Source organism: Centruroides sculpturatus, unplaced genomic scaffold (genome assembly GCF_000671375.1).
Source record: "Centruroides sculpturatus isolate CEXI.00-Female unplaced genomic scaffold, Cexi_2.0 scaffold838, whole genome shotgun sequence".
NCBI lineage: Eukaryota > Metazoa > Arthropoda > Arachnida > Scorpiones > Buthidae > Centruroides > Centruroides sculpturatus.
In genome coordinates this window covers 156,814-180,802 of record NW_019385059.1, presented here as the reverse complement: position 1 = coordinate 180,802, position 23,989 = coordinate 156,814, and the positions used below count along the sequence as shown (strand labels likewise).

At 30.0% G+C, this 23,989-nt stretch overlaps 2 protein-coding genes across 4 annotated transcripts in view; one reads left to right on the top strand and one right to left on the bottom strand.

The window, feature by feature from the left end:
- The window catches only part of LOC111634089 (fatty acyl-CoA reductase 1-like), a 62,292-nt gene extending 45,799 nt beyond the window's left edge, over positions 1-16,493 (top strand). Inside the window, exons 5-13 of one of the 2 annotated variants that reach the window (XM_023378766.1) lie at positions 39-111; positions 524-630; positions 1,592-1,769; positions 3,334-3,378; positions 3,469-3,587; positions 8,945-9,184; positions 9,785-9,914; positions 14,626-14,753; positions 15,510-16,493. In XM_023378766.1, the coding sequence (XP_023234534.1) occupies positions 39-111; positions 524-630; positions 1,592-1,769; positions 3,334-3,378; positions 3,469-3,587; positions 8,945-9,184; positions 9,785-9,914; positions 14,626-14,753; positions 15,510-15,669 (1,180 nt within the window). In that variant the 3' untranslated portion in view covers positions 15,670-16,493. Of the gene's footprint in view, positions 1-38; positions 112-523; positions 631-1,591; positions 1,770-3,333; positions 3,379-3,468; positions 3,588-8,944; positions 9,185-9,784; positions 9,981-10,097; positions 10,236-14,625; positions 14,754-15,509 lie in introns of those variants that run through there. The other variant, XM_023378767.1, reaches the window with a different exon arrangement.
- Positions 16,494-20,497: 4,004 nt separating this feature from the next.
- LOC111634091 overlaps positions 20,498-23,989 on the bottom strand; it is a 70,943-nt gene continuing 67,451 nt past the window's right edge. For both annotated transcript variants that reach the window (XM_023378769.1, XM_023378768.1), the window contains exon 13: positions 20,498-20,665. Coding sequence is in view for 1 of the 2 variants with exons in the window: in XM_023378768.1 (XP_023234536.1) it covers position 20,665 (1 nt within the window). In the remaining variant the exon portion in view is untranslated. The remainder of the gene's footprint in view (positions 20,666-23,989) is intronic.

The window sequence follows — 23,989 nt, the reverse complement described above, 5'->3', positions numbered from 1 at the left end:
AAAATATATTTTATTATATAAATATTATTTTTTTTCAGACGAGCTGTTAATATTAATATAATAGGAACGAAAAAAGTAATGGAAATTTGTAAAAACATGAAGGAGTTGAAGGTATGTAGTTGCCATAAAAATATACTTTATGGATAGAAAGTAACTCTGAAAATATTTAAAACTTATTTAAATAATTACATAAATTAAACCATTATATAATGTAATATTATCATACAAGAGACATAGGCAAATGTGTATGAACTGATGTATTTTGTAAAATCAATATTTCACACCTTATAATAGGAACTAATTAATGGAAATCTAAATTAACTGTTGTTATACTTGATAAATGTACTGGCTCTGTGTTTTCTTAGTGTGTAACACCTAAATAGGAACCAGTTTTCCACCGAAAATCCTCCTCCTTTGCCTTATCCCATCAGTCTCATTAACATATGCCTAGAGCTCACAAACTGGATACATAATAAATGAGTGTTGAAACAATTACATTAATAGTATATATTTACATTATCAGGCATTAATACACGTTTCGACGGCCTATAGCTTTTGTAATCGCAAAGAAATCGACGAAATTGTTTACTCAGAGCAATTAACTGCTCAACAAGTCATCGAAGCTTCTCAGTAAGTATCCTTTAAAACGTCAATTGAATTTTTAATACAGGCCAGTTCTCTATTCTCTCTCTATTTCCAAGTCTTGCTATTGTAATCGTGTTTCAATTTGTGTTGCATTGTGTGTTTCTAGTTTCTTATAAAGAATAGTGTATATGCTTATCGATTTTGTGTACTGTATTCAATCTGAGATCTAAATTGAAAGCAATTTAGAGATGCAGAACAAAACATAACGGATAAATTCGCTTATATTGAATTTGGCAATTCTCGTGTATAGTAGGAGAGACTGAGAGCAATTGTAAATGATTTTTGTAAGCACCAACACACGAAATAAAACGAGACACACATTTAACTTTCCAGTTTCCTGCATTTCAAAATTTCCACGTGAAACTAATTTTTTATTTACGGAATTTTTGTTAAAATAGGATGCAGTGAACTGTTACAATCGACCAGTGTACAATCAGCTGTAACATGCATATCTTAGCCTTTCCTGCTTTGTAACAGCCAGTATTAAATACTTCAAATATATCCAAAACTCTTTGTAGTTCTGAGTCATCAGAATCATAATTTTGGTATAGGTGTGTCACATTAACTACGCCAATCTGCATGCCCTTTGTGACGATAACCTTACTTGGTGCCTGGACTGTTACACTAGTCTCAAATGTTGCATGGCCCCATCACTTTGGCAAGGTTATCCTTTACATTAAATCTATTGAAAGCCATGACTCTCGAAGATGGTCGACTCCAGCTTTCTAATGGATTGTTGGGAGTGCTTTGCTTTAAAAAGACATTTATTGTGCCTATTATTGGCTAATGAAACCTTGTAGGGAGATGTATGAATCGATCCATAAATTCAAAAAACATGAGCAATTTGAATGGGTTTATGTGAATCACGAGATGGACTAATTTGACTTTGTTTCTGAACAGTTCTATTTGAATGCAATTATGTTTAATGTATTTTACATTTATTCAGATGGATGGATGAAGATTTATTAGATTGTATAGTGCCGAAATTACTGAATGGTAGACCAACAACATATCATTACACTAAAGCTCTGGCAGAAAACCTTTTACTAGAACAAGGAGAAAATCTACCCATAGCAATTGTTCGACCTTCTATCGTTTCAGCAACGTGGCAAGAGCCAATTCCTGTAAGTATTGTTGTTATTAGAATGTAGACAACTAAAATTGGCAGGGCTTTACCATAAGATATTTGTGTTAATGTTTGTAATTAAAACCCAAATTTCCTTTATGTATAGATTTTTTGTAAATGTATATTAATATATTTTATCAATAAAAATACCTTTGAAAAAGAATTTGTTAAGTATAGTAGTGTATATTATTAATTTAAATTCAAAATACAAAATGTTATAAAATCCATGATTGCAGATCATTAAATATTACTAACTGATAAGTGGATGAATATAAATACTGGTAATTAAAATGTGTAATTATAATTATGATTACATTAATAAAGACACTGTTTTTAATAAATTAAAAACAGTGTCTTTCCTTGTTAATGTAGTATGACTCCAATCAATGTATAGAGAGGGAGATTTGTCTAAAACAAGAAATGAAAATAGCATAAAAAGTAATGTAAACATGTGTTAAACATAGGTAGATGTATGTACAGTGTGTAACTACCTGCAGTTATAATACAGAGATTTTAATTTCTTCACTTTACAGATTGAAAAACTTCTTCCTTAAGGAAGATTTATGATGAGATTTTTCTCTGTTGCAAATGAAATTGTTATGTAAACTTTTTATATTTGGATCATTCAAAATAAAAAAAATTTAGAAACAAGGTGTGTCCCTGTTTTTGACCCTTTCAAGAAAATCGGGCTATCTGATGGTTCTAATCTAAATTGTTTCTCACTACAAATTTTTCATTGTTCATTTTTTAATTATGCAACTTCTTGTTGTGATAAAAATAATGCATCTTTGAATAAAATTTCATAACAACATGGATATGATCAATTTGTTAGACAGGAAATTGAAGCGCACATTATATACACTTCAGTTTTCTATCTAGCAAATTACAATCCTATTGTCAGAAATATGAAACTCTATTCAAAGTAATCATTGTTGCTATCTTCTTCCTCCAACACTTTGCTGAGTTTACTTATTCAAAGCCTTCCACCCTTTCCAGCCTTTTTTCCAATTTGACCTCTTCATCTCTTTCTGCCTACTACCCTTGTTCTACTGTCCTCTGTTTTTTTTTCCAAATCATCTTTTTATTATTCTTTCCAAATCATTCCAAAGTTGTACACATTAAACTGGTAACTCTTAAATTGTACTTTATTCTGTATCCTCTTCTAGTTTTGTTTTTCATTTATGTTGCTTGTATTCTACTTACATCTTAGTGATAATCTACTGTTAAAGCCAAATAATTTAATGTTTCAATTTGTACTCTTCCATCTCTGCTGGGACATTAGTTGTATATTTATTTTGAGAAATGCATTGCTTCTTATTGTACCTATTACAGAATGGCATAAATCTTCTCTTAAATTAAATTAAAATCAAATTGATGTAAAGTATATTGTAATATAAATAAAACCTTTATTATTTGAAAGTTATTTGGCTAAATAAGTCCTGTAAACTGTTATAAAAATTAAATATTATATTAAACAATACTTTATTGCATTATCAACATTTTAATTTTTATAATACAAATACGTTATTATAAAAATAAGTAAATAAATGATTATTTACTAGGGTTGGATAGACAATCTTAATGGACCTTCTGCTTTTATTGTTGCTGTAAGTATTGAATATATAATTTAAAAATTATTCATTATAGATAATTATTTAACAACTGTTGCATATACATTTAATATTTGTATGCTTTAGACAGGAAAAGGATTTTTAAGGACGATGCTGGTTTATCGTGATACCACGGTGGATATCGTGCCAGTTGACATAGTGTCTAATGCAATGATCACGGTGTCCTGGCGGACGGGAACAAAGAAGTGAGTTGTTGATGTTATGGTTATGCGATTTCAAATTAGACTACACAGTAGTTTGCAAAATCACCATATTTTTTTAAAGCTTCTTTCAGTATTCTAATTTTGTTAAGTTAAGTTAATTAATTTTTCTGTATATTTTTAATTCATACCATTTGATTATTTTCTTGGTTCTGTTGTGAGAAACAGGGAACAAAATGATTGTAGATCATATATTGTTAGTTATTGGCATTAAGTATTCTTGACAATTCTTTGTTTACAGCTTATTGGTACTGAAATTAATATCTAATTTTAAATTAATGTTTATAGATGTAAACTGTTACAAACAGTAAAAATACTGCTACTACAGCTACCAATAATGTATCTGTAAATGACAGGAGTGCTCAGAACACAGTAGGTCAGAAATCTTTCAGGGTTTACAATGCTCTAGTGGTATGGCACTGGACTACTGAGCAAATAAACCAGGATTTAATCTCTGTGGCAGCTTGTTTCTGCCTGTCAAGATCCAGCCAGGTCTGATGTTTATCCAGCTAGCTTTACAATGATTAACTGAAGTACAGTTGGAATTGGCCCAGAAATGATGATCTCATCTGCTTCTCTGCTCATACCAAAAAATAGGGAATGTCATACACCTTTTCCTGACACAACCTTTATAACATTCTTTAAAGCACATCTATGTTTTACAGTCACATCATTTTACAACTTGTGGTCATAAAGCTTCCTGGTTTTCAATGCAATACACAAACCTATGGTAGTACTTGGAAATATAGCAGGAAGTACTGTAGTACATAATAGACTGTTACTTAGTTATATTCTACATCTTAAGCAAGCAATTTTACTGTTTAAGAACAACACACTTTTCATTAGCTCTTCTATCTAATCTGAATTAGGTAAGCATGTTGTCACAATAGTTTGAGAAACTGTACACAAATTAAACATTTTTACCATGTTACTTTGATTGTAGTTTTACTTGTGAATAACCCTGCTAAATGATAAATACTTTTTTGAGAACTACTGATATTCAAATGATTAATCTGGCATGTAGGCAGTTTGGTTTCAAAAAGCTTTAAAAATCCCACTTTAAAAGACTCCATTACTTCAGTTCTGTCATATTTTTTATTATTATAATGCATATTAGAAACAGTGTGTGGACTTTATTAGGCAGATTCTATTATCAACTAATATAATATATTATTATATTATATAATTATATTATCAACTAATATAATTAATAAATATAACTCTAATTATATTTGAATAAATCATCTTGCTGAGACACCTATGAGATCACAACTTAGGGCCTAGAATTCAGGCCTTTGTCAAACTTTACAAAATTCAGGCCTTATAATTTTTCTTCTTAAAAAAATTAAATTATGTAAATAAGACAGATGTCAAGCTGTGTTAACTTGAAGCTGTCTACAAGTCCTGTGCAGAGAACATAAGAGTTTTTCATACAATATAGTCTTGTTAAGTCAAAAGTATTCGTACTTTTAACTTGGATCTATTTCCCCATGTATCCTCTGCATTTTGATTTGTGATCTTTGTTTTCTCTCATATTCTGTATGAGTACAGATGATTAACATAAACACAGTATGTTGAACACACTATGCCTACAGTAAGTTACTGGCATTCTGATTGGGACAGAAGTGGGTACCTTAAGAATGCCCTCAAAAGCATGGGCGTAGCGAGGGGGGAGCCTGGGTGGGCACGGCCCCCTCCAGTGAACCTGGTGCCCCCCCAGAAAAATCACAGCCGAAAAAGTGTTGAGCCGATTTGCAAAAAAAAAGAAAAATTTAACGCTAAAAATAATAATAAATATATAATAATAATAACAATGAAATATATATATATATATAATAATAATAATGAAATAATTCAATTTTGTGTCAGGTTGGCCTCTATTAGGCCCCCCATAACAAAACTCTGGCTACGCCCATGCTCAAAAGTACTGTTAATTTTATAAAGTAGGGAAGCCTATTATGTCACACCAAGTTTGAACTATTACTTTAACCAATTCCAAGTTATTTTCCATGAAATGATAAGCTATCACCTAGTCTAATTGACAGCTTAATGGGCTCTCCTACCTTAAAATTTTGTAATCGTGCTGTGAACAGATTCCTGAGAAATGGCTTGATAACAGGAAATTTACAGCCACAGAAAATTTTGAGAAGATTGGGCATTAAACTTTATAACTTTAAACTCTGACTTGAAGCCAGGACTATTTTTATCCCCTAAACAAGGTTTTACTATAATAATGTGAATACCTTCATCAATACCATTTCTACTTCACTTAAGAATATAAAATTAAGGATTTTCATTCATATTAAGCCATTATTTGATAATATAAAAAAAATAACTTGTTAATGTAGGTCAGCAAATATTTAAGAGATTTTAGCATTATTTAAAATCGACGGATATTGGCAAATATCGGATAGAGTCATTGCCTTGAGGATCAAGATGAAACCAAGAGATATGTTGATTATCCAAACATACCTACCTACTACAGATCACACAGACGAAGAAGTAGAGGAAGTATATCAGCAAATAAACCAATGTCTTCAAGGAAAAGATAATAGAGATATTCTCCTAATAATGGGGGATATGAATGCAAAAGTTGGAAGAGGAAGAGAAGGAATTGTTATTGGCCCCTGGGGACTTGGAGAACGTAATGATAGAGGTGAAAGATTGATTGATTTCTGTAGGGAAAAGGACTTGACTGTGATGAACACATGGTTCAAACATCACGAAAGAAGACTTTATACGTGGAAAGCCCCAGGATCAAGGGGAATCGAAGTTAGAAATCAAATAGATTTTATTTTGATTAATCATAGATACAGGAACACAATTACAAATATAAAAACATATCCAGGGGCGGATTGTGGCAGCGACCACAACCTCTTGCTCTCCGTGATCCGAGTTAAATTGAAGCACATAAAAAGAAATAGAAATGATAAAAGACTGAGAATTGATGATTTGAAGATTAACAACATTAGGGAAAAATATGAGAGTATGACTAATTATAGACTTCAAAATTTAAATTTGGAAGGAAATGTGGAAGAACTTTGGGAGAATATGAAAGGGGAAATTAAAGAAAGTGCTTACCAGGTTTTGGGAGAGGAGAGAAGAAAAGCAAGAAGACCTTGGATTACGAAAGAAGTGTTGGAGAAAATGGATGAAAGGAGAAGATGGAAAAGCGCAAATACATTAGATGCTAAAGAAAAATATAGAACAATCGATAAACAAGTGAAAAGTATGGCAAGAAAAGCTAAGGAAGATTGGCTAGACAGAATCTGTCATGAATTAGAAGAACATGAATTGTCTCAAGATCTGAGAAAGGTCTATCAAAACATTAATTTAATCTCAGGAAAGAAAAGAAGAGTGAAAATTGGGGCAATAAAGGATGAGAATGGAGAAATTTTAATGCAGAAGGAAAGGCAATTAGTAAGATGGAATGAATATTTGACAAAACTTTATAAAACAGAGGATAACATGGAATGTAAACTGGAAGAGGAATATGACGATGATCAAACCCCTAAATTTCTGGAGGATGAAGTTGAGGCAGCCTTGAAAAAATTGAAGAATAGGAAAGCACCTGGAATTGATGGCTTGCATGGGGAATTGCTTAAGTCAATGGGTTTTGAGGGAAGAAGGATTATAAGTCATGTTCTCAATAAAATTCTTGCAGAACAACAACTACTCACAGACTTTACTAATTTAATATTTATACCTATACCCAAAATAGCAGGAACACTGGAATGCGACAAACATAGAATAATAAGTTTAATAAGCCATATCTCAAAAGTTTTAACTAATACTATCTATAGAAGAATAGAACCGAAAATTGAAGCAGAACTAAATGATACACAATTTGGTTTTAGAAAGAAGAAAGGAACTAGAGAGGCCATTACATTAATTAGACTTATTGGAGAAAAAATGATTGAAAAAACAGAGATCTTTATCTGTGCTTTGTGGACTATGAAAAGGCGTTTGACAATGTTAATCACACAATTTTATTTGAAATACTTCAAAAAATTGGAATAGATAAAGCGATAATTAAAATTATTCTCTTTTTATACAAAAATCAGAAAGCAATAATAAAAATTGATGAGGAAGAATCCAACTGGATAAGGGTGGAAAAAGGAGTGAGACAGGGATGCGGACTTTCGCCACTGTTGTTTAATATTTACAGTGAGTGGATGATGCGAGAAGCACTTGAGGATTTTAACGAAGGAGTGAAAATCAATGGATGCTTAATAAACAACATAAGATACGCTGACGACATAGTCCTGCTGAGTGAAAGTAAAGAGGGATTACAGAAAATTCTGAATCAACTGTTCAAAACTGGATTGGAGAAATTCCATATGAAAATAAATGAAAAGAAGACAAAAGTAATGAAGGTTTCAAAGAAGGAAGATATGGAGGAATTCCAGATCATTCTGGGAAATAAGGAACTTGAAAGGGTTAAAAAGTTTGAATACCTGGGAAGCTGGATAACAAGTGATAATAGATGTAAAATGGAAATTAAAAGCAGAATTAATAAAGCAAAAGCTGCCTTTTATCAGATCTATCATATATTAACAAACAGAGGCCTTAACATAAAACTGAAAATAAAAATCCTAAGGACAATGATCTGGAGTGTACTAACATACGGATGTGAGGCATGGACTCTTACGCATGAAATGATGGAAAGAATTAACTCATTTGAAATGTGGTGCTTGAGAAAGATGCAAAGAATAAGTTGGACGGAGAAAATAACAAATGAGGAAGTTTTGGACAGGCTGGGCTTGAGGAGAAGGTTGCTTATAGATATCCAACAAAGAAAGGTACGATATGCTGGACATTTGGCTAGAGGATAAGGAGGACAACTACTAAAGACGGTGATTGAGGGACTGGTGGAGGGGACAAGACCTAGAGGAAGACCTCGAAAGACTTGGAGAGATAACATCAAAGACTGGACTGGAAAGGATTTAAGAGAAGCCTGGAATAGAGAAACATGGAGAGGAATAGTTCATCAAATGCAACCCTCTGTAGAGAGGATGCCACTGGATAGATAGATAGATAGATAGATAGCATATTGTTTTTATCTAACTTTATATTTATTTTGTTATAAACAGAAAATTTCACTATAACTTTATAATTGCATGGAAAAAACTGAAAATATTTATAATTATTTTATAGTTTTAATTATTGGTATAGATTAAACTGAATATTTATCATTATTCTAACTCAAATTAATGTGTAAATAATCCATAATTAATTATATGTAATTTTATTATCAATATTTAATGTAATATTTCAAAAGAATTTACTTTAGGCAAATGATTTATAAATATTTAATGCTTATAAAAATCAAATTCTTTTAGGTCAAGAAGTACAATGGTGTACAACTGTACTTCCGACAATCACATAAAATTCACTTGGGGAATGTTGGAGCGGCATATTTATCCATTAGTTTTGAAGTATCCAAGCATGGAAGTCTATCGTTATCCAGGAGGAAGCTTCAAGTCAAATCGTTTCGTAAATCAGATATGCCTGAAAGTCGAACATGGCCTACCCGCAGTTATATTGGATTTAGTAGCAAAACTTACTGGTAACAAGCCAAGGTATTAAAAATAGAAATAGTATAGAAGTTATTCAGAATAAAAACATATTTTTTGAATATTCTTTCATTTAATTAGACCAGTGGTTCTGATCCTTTTGAGGTTGTGGAACACCATCCATATACTTTCATTACATAGAGCATTAGCCTCAATATAGTTAAAGATCCATAAATAGTTCCATGTTTATTGTTCTTGCAAAACAATGAAGCAAATAAACTTTATTGTTTCAAATAGAACAGTAAACATAGAATTGTCTATGAATAAAGTAATATGTTGGAGTACATTGGAATATATTTGCAATGAAAACTTAATTTTGTGTATGTGTAACACTAGGAGCAAGTTTGAACACCTGTGTTCCATGGAATATGGGTTGAGGAAACACTGAATTAGACAAATGGAACTTAATATTAAATCTTGATTTAAATAAAAAGAACTATATCAATGCAGTACTGTTAAATATACTATTTACCATTCTAGGATGATTAATAATTATGTAATCATTAAAACTAAGACATTGTGTAACTCTATAATGACATATTAGTAGTATATTAAAACTTAAAATATATTTTGCAAATTTTTTATAAATTATTGATTTTATTTTAGGTTTGTCGAGTTATACAAAAGAATGCTAAGAGCTATGAGCATTCTTCAGTATTTTACAACAAATGAATGGACATTTTATAACGATAATCTGTCAGAACTTAGGGATGAACTTCAGGGAAATGATAAGAAAGTAAGAAAATTCACTATAATTCTACTGACTTTGTAGAAGGAATTTTATGTTCCTTTTAAATACAGGGTAGGACATAATGGAGTCCCACATTTATGTGGTGAATTTAAAAAAAAAATAAAAGAATATGGAAAACTTTTTTATTTATTCAAAGTACATGTAATAAGTTTTTTTTTTTTTTATTAGGTTTTAAAAATGACGTCATCCAATAGGTGGTGGTTGGTTCCACTAGGTGGCATGAACAATAAGGTTTTCAGTAGTCAACATGCCGTAGTCGGGCAAACAACAGGGTTTGCCGTGGAGGCTAATTTCAAAAACACTGAGTCTGTGACTGATGCAGAGGGCATTTCGTATGCAATTAGGTTTAAATCCAAACAAAAGTAGGAACACTTTTGTTTGGATTTAAACCTAATTGCATCAGAAAACGATTTTGAAATGGGTCCAAAATTTAAGGGCAACAGGATCTACAAATCCTAAAAAGCCAGTTGGGCATCCCAAATCCTTGAGGACACCTGAAAACATTGCTGCACTCAGAGTGTCAATAGAATGGTCTCCAATGTGTTCTGCTCAGAAACATGCCTCTACACTCCAGATATCAGCTAAAACAGTAAGGTGAATTTTGCACTATGACCCTTACAAGATTATGATTGCTCAAGAATTGAGTCTAGTAGATTGTGGAAGATATAGAGATTGTTGTAATGTGATCCTTACAGCAGTATTGTGTGGAGTAGCAACAAGGCACATTTTCATCTTTTTGGCACAGTGAACAAGCAGAATTTTCATTATTGGACTGCTGGAAACTCCTGAGAACACCACCAATGACTTCTTCACAGCCAAAAAGTCACTGTTTAGTGTGCTTTGCCTTCTGTAGGTATTGTGGAGCCTTTTCTTTTTTTGAAAAGGATGGTGTTACTGATACTGCGACTTCCAACTGATGCTGCGAAATTCTGGAGAATTTTTTGCGTCCCAAAATGGAAGAATACACTACAAGTGGCTTTTGGTTTCAACAGGATGGAGTCACAGCCCATATGACCCATTGTTCTCATGTCATTTTGACAGAGATGTTTCCTGGTTGACTAATCTCATTACAGAAGCCATTGAATGCCCCGCTCCTGATTTAAGCCCCGTGACTTTTTCTTATGGGGGTATCTCAAAGCAGAGGTTTTTTAAACATTGCCCTCAAACCCTACAAGAATTCAAGGAGGCCATTCATGAGAAAATCGCCAAAATTCCTCCAGATATGCTGGTGAGAGTTGAAGAAAACTTCAATGAACGGCTCCAAATGTACTTCACCTGTGAATGCCAACATTTGGATGACAGTCATTTTTAAAACCTAACCAAAAACACCTTATTACATGAACTTTGAATAAATAAAAAGTTTTTTCCATATGCTTGAACTGTTTTTTTTTTTTTAAATTCACCTTGTAAACATGGGACTCCATTATGCCCTACCCTGTATATTTGTATTGATACTGAATGTGTCTTAATATACATTAAGACACATTCCATTTAGTATTTTATGATCTTAATTTTTTTAAATTTTACATTTTTTCATTAATCATATTCAGAAGTTGGATCCAAGGAAGAACTACAAGGGCTTATGCTCTCCCCATTAATCCCCCAAAAATTAAAATGTACTTGTTTGAACTTCAAAACATTGTTTTAAAAATATCTATGGTGGCAAATATGGTTTATTGGACTATCCCCAATACAATAAAAAGTTCTTATTAATTAACCAAATATTTTCAAATTTTGAGTTAGATCCCCCTTTTTGGTTTTTATGAATCTGCTACAGACCATATATCATACAAAATCAACTTTTAATAGTACAGGGTGTTTATAATTAAAGTTCCTCTTTGAAATGGCCATAAAATGAAAACTACTGGACAGAATGTTATCAAACTTGGTAATAGTGTACAGGACGTCACGGAATTTTATTTCCCATGAAAAAAAAGTTCAAAAACTCACCACCAATGGAAAATGGCGCTGTCTGCAATATTGTTAAATGAAATAAGACACGAAGTTTTCATTTTATGGCCATTTCAAAGTGGAACTTTAATTATAAACACCCTGTATATTTAACTAAATTATATGCTTTCTTATAATTTAACTCTATATTATATTGTAATAAATTAAATTTGAATCTAATTTCTTCTCTAAGCACACAAAAGTGAATATAAAATGTAAATATAGTGTCATCTTTTCATACAATGTGGTAAATTGTTGCAACTACAGGATGATCCACAAATAATAGAATGCGCTTACAGAAAAAAAAGGGTGAGAAATCTGAAAATAATACATCACAATATACGCTCAAAATGACCTCTGATGAAATAACTGTACGTGTGCCATTTTCTTATGCAATTTTTAGCAGATGCAACCCACATTCCAAGCACCATTAATATAGAGCAATTTACTGTATTCAATTTTTTATAATTACTGATTTTGTTGTGCATGTCAAAAAATCTCTTGCACACAAAGTAGATAGCAATATATCCGTTTATGGCTAAATGATTAGTCGCATAAGCTGATACGTTGTAATCCTTTATGTAAACAATGAACACATTTATATAGTGATTTAGTTTTTATCATATAAATACAGAAAAACATACATGTGCTCCAATTAAGACTATCAAATGGTAAACCTGAAATGCAAAATGAATAAAAATTTCTTTCGTCAGCTTTGTCACTTGATTAAAAGACAAACTTGGATTTACCATTTGATAATCTTAATTGGAACACCTGTAGGTTTTCCTGCATTTATTTAAATGAACACATTGTTTAGCAAAACATCACAATATGGATTTTAAAATTAACATAGAAATTTTACATTAAAATTAAATTTAAGAAATGCTAAATATAGGGTTGGCAACTAAGTGATTGCAGATTTTGTCAATAGGTGGCCATAGCACATTTTTTTGCTTTGTCATCGTGTTCAAAGCATTTAACCTATATTGTTTTCTTGTTGTTTGGATTTCCACCTTTTAGTAAAAATTTGTATCGATTAGTTATTTAGTTTCGTTTTTATCCCAATTTAAAAATGGAAGAACAAGACGTGCATTTCAGGCATATTTTATTGTATTATTTCCGAAAAGGCAAGAACGCATCACAAGCACATAAGAAGTTATGTGCCGTATAAGGGAATGAAGCCTTGAAAGAAAGGTAGTGTCAAAATTGGTTTGCCAAATTTCGTTCTGGCGATTTTTCACTGAAAAATGCTCAACGATCTGGCCGTCCAGTTGAAGTTGATGAGACCCATATCAAGGCCATTATCAATTCAGATCGTCATAGCACAACGCATGAGATTGCACAGAAGCTCAATGTATCACATACATGCATTCAAAAAAAAAAAAAATTAAAACAGCTTGGCTATGTCAAGAAACTGGATTTATGGGACCCTCATCAGCTTAAAGAAATTCATTTGATGCAACGCATTAGCATCTGCGATTCACTTCTGAAACGCAATGAGATTGATCCATTTCTGAAACGACTGATTACTGGCGATGAAAAGTGGATAGTTTATAACAACGTTAATCAGAAAAGATCATGGGTGATGCGAGATGAACCAGCCCAGATGATACCAAAAGCTGAGATTCACCAAAAAAAAAAGATTATGCTGTCAGTTTGGTGGGATTATAAAGAAATTCTGTACTTTGAACTTTTACCAAGAAACCAAACGATTAATTCAAATGTGTACGTTCAACAACTCGCCAAACTAAGCGATGCAGTTCAAGAAAAGCGGCCAGAATTGGCAAATCGTAAGGGTGTTGTTTTCCAGCATGATAATGCAAAGCCACACACATCTTTGGTCACTCGCCAAAAATTATTGGAGCTAGGTTGGGATGTGTTGTCACATCCACTATATAGCCCTGACCTTGCGCTTCAGATTACCATTTATTTTGTTCCATGCAGAACTCCTTAAATGGTAAAATTTTTAATGACGCTGATGATGTAAAAACACATTTAATTAATTAATTCAGTTTTTTGCTGGCAAAAATCAGAAGTTTTATGAACATGGAATTATGACACTGCCTGAAAGATGGCAAGAGGTCATTGACAAAAATGGACAATACCTAATTGAATAAAGTTATATTTTTAAGCAAAAATTTTGAATTTTACTTCTTATTTAAAATCCACAATCACTTAGTTGCCAACCCTATAGAAATATGCATTTATAATATACACTGCTGGCCAAGTAAAATGCCTGCAAGTAAAATATACCTGTAATATCTAGAGTCCTACATGGTGTTGCATTTTATTTGGCCAGCAGTATATATGTTGTGATGTTTGAGGATTTTGCATAAAATAAAAGTCATTTGACTAAAATCTGGAGAATTATGATGAGAATTGTAACTAATAATTACACAAAGTAGATGCTCACTTTACACTCCTTGCTTTTGTGACTGTATAATAATAATAAAGTTGAGATAATTTATCCTTCTTTAATCTGCTAATTCATTTGCTTGTCTTCAAAGAATGAATGAATGAAAAATTCTCTACAGCAATGACCCAATTTGATTGCTGACTGATTGATTTCTGTATCTGATAAATTTTAATAAGAGTGAAAGTGACATATGACAATTTGTCGTAAGAGAATTCACAATGTTGCATATCCTATGTATTACTCTTATCTTAATTGCTTAATTAATATCAATGTTTGAATTAACTGTAATTTTATTTTGAATTTTAATGAACTCTATTTATTTTCCTACAGACATTCAATTTTGATTTACGCCACATTAACATGTCAGTCTATTTAGAAAATTACGTCAGAGGACTTAGAAGATTTATTTTACATGAGGATGATGCAACATTACCTGCTGCCAGAAGAAAACTTACAAGGTAACATGAAATTCATTAATACATATTCTTAATAACCGAATGTCATAAATGGAAATTAATTTTTACGATTCAAAGTGTATAAAGATCAATATTAAATAAATGAAAAAATACCCATTTTATCAACTAAATTAAATTTCAGTTATCTAGCAATAGAGTTTAATGATATTATTATTAAATTATGAAGTAATTTTCAGTCAATTTAAAACAATATGCTTGTAGTAATAGAATTAAATTTGACTATTCATAGTAGTTAAAAAATATATTTACATGCAATGTCATATGAAGTATTTAAACTACAAATAATCTAAAAACTAGATTAACAAAAGTATAAGAATTAGGCTAATATAATAAGTTGCACTATGATAATAAGCAATATGTTCTGTCAATCTGTTTTATTTTCTTAATAGAGAAGACTTAGTAACCTACTCTAATTTATCCCTTCTATAAAATAAAAATATTTAGATAAATATAAGTTTTTCTATAGATATTATCACACACTTAAATACAATACTTTAAATTTATCTTCATTATTAATTTATTATTTCAAACAATTTCTGTATTGTACTATCAATCTTAAGCTGTTGTTTAATGGATGGCTTAATAAGTGATTAACTTTAATTCAAAATTCTTCTAAACTTGAGATATTAGTAATTTTCTGAATCTTAAATGTAATTAAATTAAATGATTATAAAGTATGATGATGATAAAAATCATTATTTACAACATACATAAATTACTTTCTTGAAACTTTTATAGATTATACTATTTGGGAAAAGTTCTCAGGTTGAGTATAGCAATATCATTACTCAGAATAGTAATGACTCGGTCACATTACATGCATCATATATGGTGGTCTCTAATCTCATTATGTGCAAGATTTTATGGAGAACTATTACAAAAGTTCACACCCAGCTAACACAACTGAAGATTGAAAACAACGCTTGTATCATCATTCATCCCTCTACAAAAAACTTAATACCTGTGTGAAGTTATGTATATTTTTGTATATATATAAAATTAAGCTTACAAGACAAGACAAAAGCCTACTTCATCATTACTTATAAATATTTTCAGTAATTAAGTTTTATTTCAGTTTTTTACAACTAATTCTTATCTTTGTTAAATACTATGAAAAGTCTGGACTTCATGAGTGTGCCACAAATGTTAAAATTTATTGCCAAAATAAATGTAAATTGTATCATCTATCATTAATCTTTTTGAAAGAACAAATTGCAAATAAAAAATCAAATAAAAATAACAAATTGCAAATAAAAATAAAAATTAAAAACTATTTGGGCATAAATATTTAAAATATTTATGCCCAAATAGTATTTAAATTGCAAATCTACAATTTAACAAATGAATAGCTGGATTCTCTATCGGGCTTTAAGGTTAAATAATTACTAAGCAACTTGGAAGGAAGCAGGCTGCCATTCAATTAGCAGATATGAAATTATCAAAAGTACAGAAAAATATTTTGCAACAGTTAAAAAATTTTTTATGATTACATTACACATTTATCCTCTTCTACATTTCTTAAGTTTCTAAAAATAAAACACTAGACATTTTATATAGCAAGTACTGTGTTCATGTTTCAACTAAATAATTGTTCTATCCATTTTATATTATTATTATTATTAATATTGCTATAAGTTGAAGAGAGACTTTTGTTTTGTCCTTGTATATTTGTTATAATGTAATATTGTATAAATTTATTAATCACAAGTAACAAAATAAAAAACACTAATAATAAATATATTATTTTCAGTTTTGTGTTTGTTTAAAATTGCATTTAATAAGAATACCAGATATTTTACTGTATTATCATTGCTCATTTATTACAGATAATGAAATATATTTTTGCTGATATTTAATGTTTTTATTTGATCTTTGACCAGTAAGTTGAAATTGTTTATATTAGCCTTCCAGAAGTAAGCTTTTGACCTGTTTTAAAACTTTTCAGAAGGATAAAATCAAATTAAAACATTGATTTTATGAATATGAAATATGTCAGCCATTTTGTACATTATCATCATCCTCAAATATACTTACATATAAGCCAAGACCAACATATAGTAATAATGCTTAATTTTTTGATCTCATTTGTTTATCTTTATAATTAATTAGCCAAACACAATATTTGGACTAATGGCCTAAACATATTAAAATCTGATGTAATAGTATCCTTTGTTGATTGATAAAATATTTCAGTGGTAAGAGTAAATATTCAACTGTTATAAACAGTTTGTATAAAATCCAGTAACACTTAATATCATACTTATTATGGATTTCAGTGGAAAAAACTATTTTGAGGCGTTCAAATATTTAAAAGCAGTTAGAACAACAAATATGTTTGATGAAGTTAAATAAACACCAAAAATTACTTTTCTTACTGAATCCACAGCAAAATAAGTTTCTAATTATTGAAATTTTTGGCATTTTTTGACATCTTGAATAAACATATTGGTAATTCTGCTCTTATCTCAAGGTTTTAATTCTAATTTTTATTTTTATTTTCAGTATCTGAGATTTGCTCTGAAGATTAGATTGTTGGTGTTTAAAACACCTGAAATGAAATGCTCTTTTTAAAATATTATGTTTTCGTGTGACAAAAAAAAAATTGAAATTTTTTCTAAAGAGTATAAAATCTGATTTAGAGAAATTGAATCATTACAAAGATCATATAATTATTTACATTTTTATTTTCAATACTAGGAATGTGTTAAAGAACATCAATTTCTTTTACATTTTCAGTAAAATAGAAAAAATAATACAAAATCTACTAAAAAACTAAAAGAAAAATAAATAAAACAATGTTTGAGAATGTTTTTAAAATAATTTTTCTAGTGGAATAAAATTATTGTTTTGTACATTTATCACAAGTGTTTATTTTGGCATATAACTTCACATATTAATATAATATTCTCAACTGTTTCCATGATAAATTCTGGAAACAAGTATTCTGTCAAGACATTCATAATATAACATTTCATTCTATTATAGAATTTAACTGGTTAAGAATTGTGATTCTCATTTCACTTTCATAATATTCTAAAATTGGAATTCTATTTTACAGCTTCAAATATGTCATATTTTTTTAATATTTGGAGGAAGTATGCTATATACCAAATATTAGGAGAATGGCATATCTGAAATTCATCTTTGACTTTAAAGGTTATAAGACAATACTGTCAAGACTGTAAATAAAAACAATTTGTATCTAAATTTTCCTAATTATATAGGCGCATACATATCTAAGGGCTACACCTTAGCCATTTCCTCTAAAATGTTTTATCTATTGTACATAGCCTTCAATCCTAACATGCACATATACAATACAATAAATATTCAAATTAAATATTACACAATCATACACATTATTAATCCTAAGATAACATTTCATATATACTTTCAATATAATAGCAGCTGCTCCAATAATTGCATTTAATATTTATCTTCATACAAAATGAAAGGTGTCAAATTCAAAAGTGATCATATTACAAATTTTTGAGTTTTCTGGGAAATTGAAACAAAGGCATTTTCGGGGAGGACATAAGCCTCCCCTTACCCTTAGTTTTGATGCCTATAAGCTGAACAATATAATAATTTTATGTATCAAATAAGAAAATCTTCAGTTATCAAGATTATATATATATAATCAGATGTGATTCACATATAGCATCTTTATGCACTTAAATTTATAGTAATAGGAATTCTACAATTTACTTCATTTCAAAATTTGTTGTTAAAAAATTGCATTTGTTTGTGTACTTTGTTTCTTTAAATATTCTGTAAATCATTTTTACAAATCAGTAACTTATTAAGTATTAATTGCACCTATCTGTGTCTTGAATTACAATGATGATATCAGCAAGAACTTTAAACTGATAATATTGAAAAAAGATACAGTGGTGTCTTGTACTTTGAATTTAATTCATTCCAAAAGGTTGTTAGGAAAAATTGATTTGGAGTTCAATTAGAAGTAATGGAAAGTGAATTAATCCATTGCCAGATAAAATAACAAATGTAAATTCCCTAATAAAAAAAACATGAAAATTGTAAATAAAATACATAAATAGTGTATAATAAAATGAAAACTGCATTTATTGGTCCCATGCTGTGGACTTCTGCATCTTAACATAGATGTGATTTAATTATAACAGTTGTGAAGTTTAGCATATTATACTTAGTGTGAGAATTTATTCTTTATTTAGAAGCTTACTTTAAACTATGTACTGTACTTCACATTGTTTGAATAAAAAGCATATCAGGCATACCATATTATATCCTTTTTGAAACTAATAAACCATAATACCATACAAATGATAAAAAATAATTGTAATGTGTATGGAGAAGGTCACCTAAACTTCAAACATGATTTAAAAAGTTATATTTGAGAAATTTTCAACTAACGGATACAAAACATATAAATGAAGAAAAATTGCAGGAAGAAATTGTTAAAAATTGACAAATAACACACATTACAGTAAATATATAACCAAACACACCAAAAGTAAAGCAAAAAAAGAATGTAAAACATACAAGTACAGGGGTTGGACAAAAATATGAAAACCCCTCGCGAAATGCATAGTTGAATGTAAATGTTGATTCTAGCCAAGCCTCTAGGTTGCACTGTTGTATTTGATTACTAACGACACCTGTGCATTAAAATAATACAGTAAATTATAAAAATTTTTCTTTAAAAAATCTTTTAAGAAATAACAAGTGACATTCACTTTTTAAAAACCGATTTCGATAGAATTAAAAACAGAGATGGACTAGAAGTCTATTTAGTATTTCTCACTTTATTTTATCCATATATATTTTGCTTATCAGCCTCATCAGTGGACTTTACAATCTTACATTGCCAATACTTTTGTACTCTATTAAGCTATCCCAGCATGCATCAACACATGCGCCGGTATTTAAATTAATACAATTTACATGTCCTTTGATACAATAATGTTCGATAACAAGTTTTTTTATTTTGTACAATATTTTAACATTATTTTGGTCAATAATACAGTTTGTTATACTGCGGTGTTGTTGCCATGGGGATTCGGTTCTTTTTAGTCGGATTGCCGCCTCATGCTCTTTCAGTCTCACTTCAAGTTTTCTTCCAGTTTCTCCAATATAATATTTCTGTTCTGTACATGTACACATCAGCCTATATATAATTCCTGCTACTTCTAAAGGATTCTTTGATTGTTTCTCATTTACTTTATTAATTAAACAGATACTCTTGTTTAACCTATTTCTTTGTTCACCTACTAAGTTGACAAAAAATAATTCTTTAATATAATTTTTATATTTTTCATAAAATTTTGAAATATACGGAATTTTAATATATAAATTTTCTATTTTTTTATTTTTGACATTATATCTATTATTAATATAAGTATTATACCATTTTTGTATAAGCTGCTGTGGGTAATCATTTAATAAATATTTTTTAAAAAGATTCTTAGTCTCTATTTCAATATATTTTTTTAATGTTGTTCTATTAAATATTTTCCTTAATTCCATCAAAAATACATTTTGTTTTATTCCCATAGGACAATATGATTTATGATTAATCACCTTACTATTATTACATATTTTCTCATACTTATGAAACAGCAATGTTTCATTTTGTCTTGTAATTGTGACATCTAAATAATTAATTTCATAATTTCTTTCTTCTTCATAGGTAAATTTAATGTTATTATTTAAACTATTTGCACAAATCTTGATATTTTCGGCTGTGGTGTCGTTTGAGTCGTACAAAATTAATATGTCATCCACATATCTAGTATAAAAAACAATACCTTGAAACTGGAAGATTCTTCCATCTAATGATGCCATACAAATGTCTGCAAGTTTTGGGCCAACCACTGATCCCATTGCTATTCCGTCTCTTTGACGATAATGTTCTGTAGAGATTTTAAAATAATTATTTTTAAAAGTAAACTGTAACAAATATTTTTATTGTCTAAAAAATTTAAATTAAAAAGGAGAAATAATAATATTGGAAATAATGATATTGGCACAAAAAATATTAACAGAAATGATCAGTATAATGTTAAAAAGAATATCAAATTAAATAAAAAATTTGATTACCCTTTAACTACAGAGAAAGAAGAATGGTTAAAAAAATGAATTATAAATTTAACAGACATTGAAGTACCAGAAGATTAGCTACGTTTATTATCATATGGAAGTAATATGAATTTACCTATATTTACAAAAACAATTGAAGTTGTGGCCAAAATAGAAAGTATTATCCAACGAATCCCAGGAAAACAAGAAGATAAAAATCAGTTAAAGAAAAATTTAAGTAGAGATCTTTAAAAATATAAAGGAAAAGGTGCATACAAAAATTATATCTATACTAATATTATAAAGAGGTAATGTTTGTAAGTTTGTTTGCAGCAGGTAATCTCCGAAACTACTCATCCGATTTCAAAAATTATTTCACCAATATTTAGAATTGAACCTCGGGGTGGACATAGGCTGTATATTATTCCGTTAAACATTCATATAAATTAAATGATATCATCTATGGTTAAGGCTTTTTTTGTCCAACAGATGGCGCTACGAGTATGATGCCCTAAGTTTGCTTTTCTGTGAGGCATTATGCTTTTCTGTGAAAATGAACTAAAGCGGATCATCTTCTATCTATCTATATAGATAAAAATGTAATGTTTGTTTGTTCCTACCGATTCCTTTGAATTTTTGACACAACGTTGCATTTGAATACGCATGTGTTTTTATATAATATACACGTCGAAATCCCTCCGGGAGATGGACAGGATTAAGGCTTACCGTAAAGAATTCTGCTTCTATTTATACTATTTTAGATGCAGTCTTTTGCGTTTTAATAGGGTATGTGAACAGAATATACACTAAGAAGAGATTTTTTTATATTCCCCCCGCGGGGAGAGGAACAGGATTAAGGCTTACCATGAAGAACTTGGCTTCTATTATACTATTTCAGATGCAGTTTTTTGCATTTTTGACTACGTTTTAATAGGGTATGTCAAGAAAATGTACACTAAGGAATTTTTCGAAAAATTCTCCCCGAAATGTATCCCCCACATTTATAATAGATACATTTTGAGCCACAACAACACGTGGCGGGGTCTGCTAGTATTAGATAAAAAAGCAATTAAAATAAATAAAAAAACAAATAGATTAATTAAAGTTTTTTAAAAATAAACAAATTTCTATTATAAAAGCAGATAAATCTCACGCACTTATAATTATTAAAAATTCAGACTTACAACAAAAAAAAAAAACAAACAGAAACTTCAGATGAATATGAAGTTTTACCCCAGTGATTCTCAAACTTTTTCGATCCACTGCCCCCTTTGTTCCATAAAGTTATACCCAACGCCCCCTAACCCATTTTCTCTTGTGTGAAAAAAGGATTGGAAATATTCTTAGGAAAACTTTTCTATGAATCTCACACTTTGTGCCCTTACTGTACATTGTTCTCATCATCTGGAAACCATTAAACGCAATGTTTCCTCTTATCAGCCCCAATTTTGCCTTTGGTCACCGTTCAATACCCTGCCTCTATCATAGATCTATTCATCGCGCCAGAAAGGGGCGTTATTGCTTACTTTGAGAAACGCTGAGCTAAAATAAAAGTCAATGTGTTAGAAATATTCAAGTTGTGACCTTCAATAAAAAATAAAAAATATATAAAATGTCAACATTTTATATATATTCCATCGAATTTTTATATATAGAATTTGTCTGCCGTCGCCCCTCTATATTTTCTTAACGCCCCCCAATTCTCTTTGAGCCTTCTACTGCCCCCCTGAAAGCCTCCAGCGCCCACAAGGGGGCGTTATCACCCACTTTGAGAAACGCTGTTTTACCCCATGATCCAACGGAAGATATTAAAAAGAAATTAATTAAATTAATGAAAACGTATGGAAAAGAGTTTACAAGTCAAGATTTTAAGAAGATAGTAAATTTTAATAATGTATGTATCCCACAACTTAATATTAGACTTAAAACCCACAAGGTGGGACAAATTTTTAGGCCATTAGTGGATTTTAAATACTCAGTACTATATAATTTAGAACATTATTTAAAAAATTATTTGCAGTACAGTCAACCCCCCTATAACGTGCGTTCCTATAATGACAATTCCTATAATGTAGCGAAAAAATTGTAGCAACATTCGTATAAAGCATCTCCTAAAACGTCTTCGCCAACTCCTTTCGCAACAAGATTGATAGAGTCTAGACCAATAGTGGATGAGCAGCCGAACTACTTTCCTCCGACCCTGCGCCACGCTACGGAGCGGCTAAATTGAGTTGGTATCGTCTGTATATAGGGGACTATATTATAGTGCCCTAATATATATAATAGTGCACTATAATATAGTGGTTGGCCTAAAACTTGCAGACATTTGTATGGCATCATTAGATGGAAGAATCTTCCAGTTTCAAGGTATTGTTTTTTATACTAGATATGTGGATGACATATTAATTTTGTACGACTCAAACGACACCACAGCCGAAAATATCAAGATTTATGCAAATAGTTTAAATAATAACATTAAATTTACCTATGAAGAAGAAAGAAATTATGAAATTAATTATTTAGATGTCACAATTACAAGACAAAATGAAACATTGCTGTTTCATAAGTATGAGAAAATATGTAATAATAGTAAGGTGATTAATCATAAATCATATTGTCCTATGGGAATAAAACAAAATGTATTTTTGATGGAATTAAGGAAAATATTTAATAGAACAACATTAAAAAAATATATTGAAATAGAGACTAAGAATCTTTTTAAAAAATATTTATTAAATGATTACCCACAGCAGCTTATACAAAAATGGTATAATACTTATATTAATAATAGATATAATGTCAAAAATAAAAAAATAGAAAATTTATATATTAAAATTCCGTATATTTCAAAATTTTATGAAAAATATAAAAATTATATTAAAGAATTATTTTTTGTCAACTTAGTAGGTGAACAAAGAAATAGGTTAAACAAGAGTATCTGTTTAATTAATAAAGTAAATGAGAAACAATCAAAGAATCCTTTAGAAGTAGCAGGAATTATATATAGGCTGATGTGTACATGTACAGAACAGAAATATTATATTGGAGAAACTGGAAGAAAACTTGAAGTGAGACTGAAAGAGCATGAGGCGGCAATCCGACTAAAAAGAACCGAATCCCCATGGCAACAACACCGCAGTATAACAAACTGTATTATT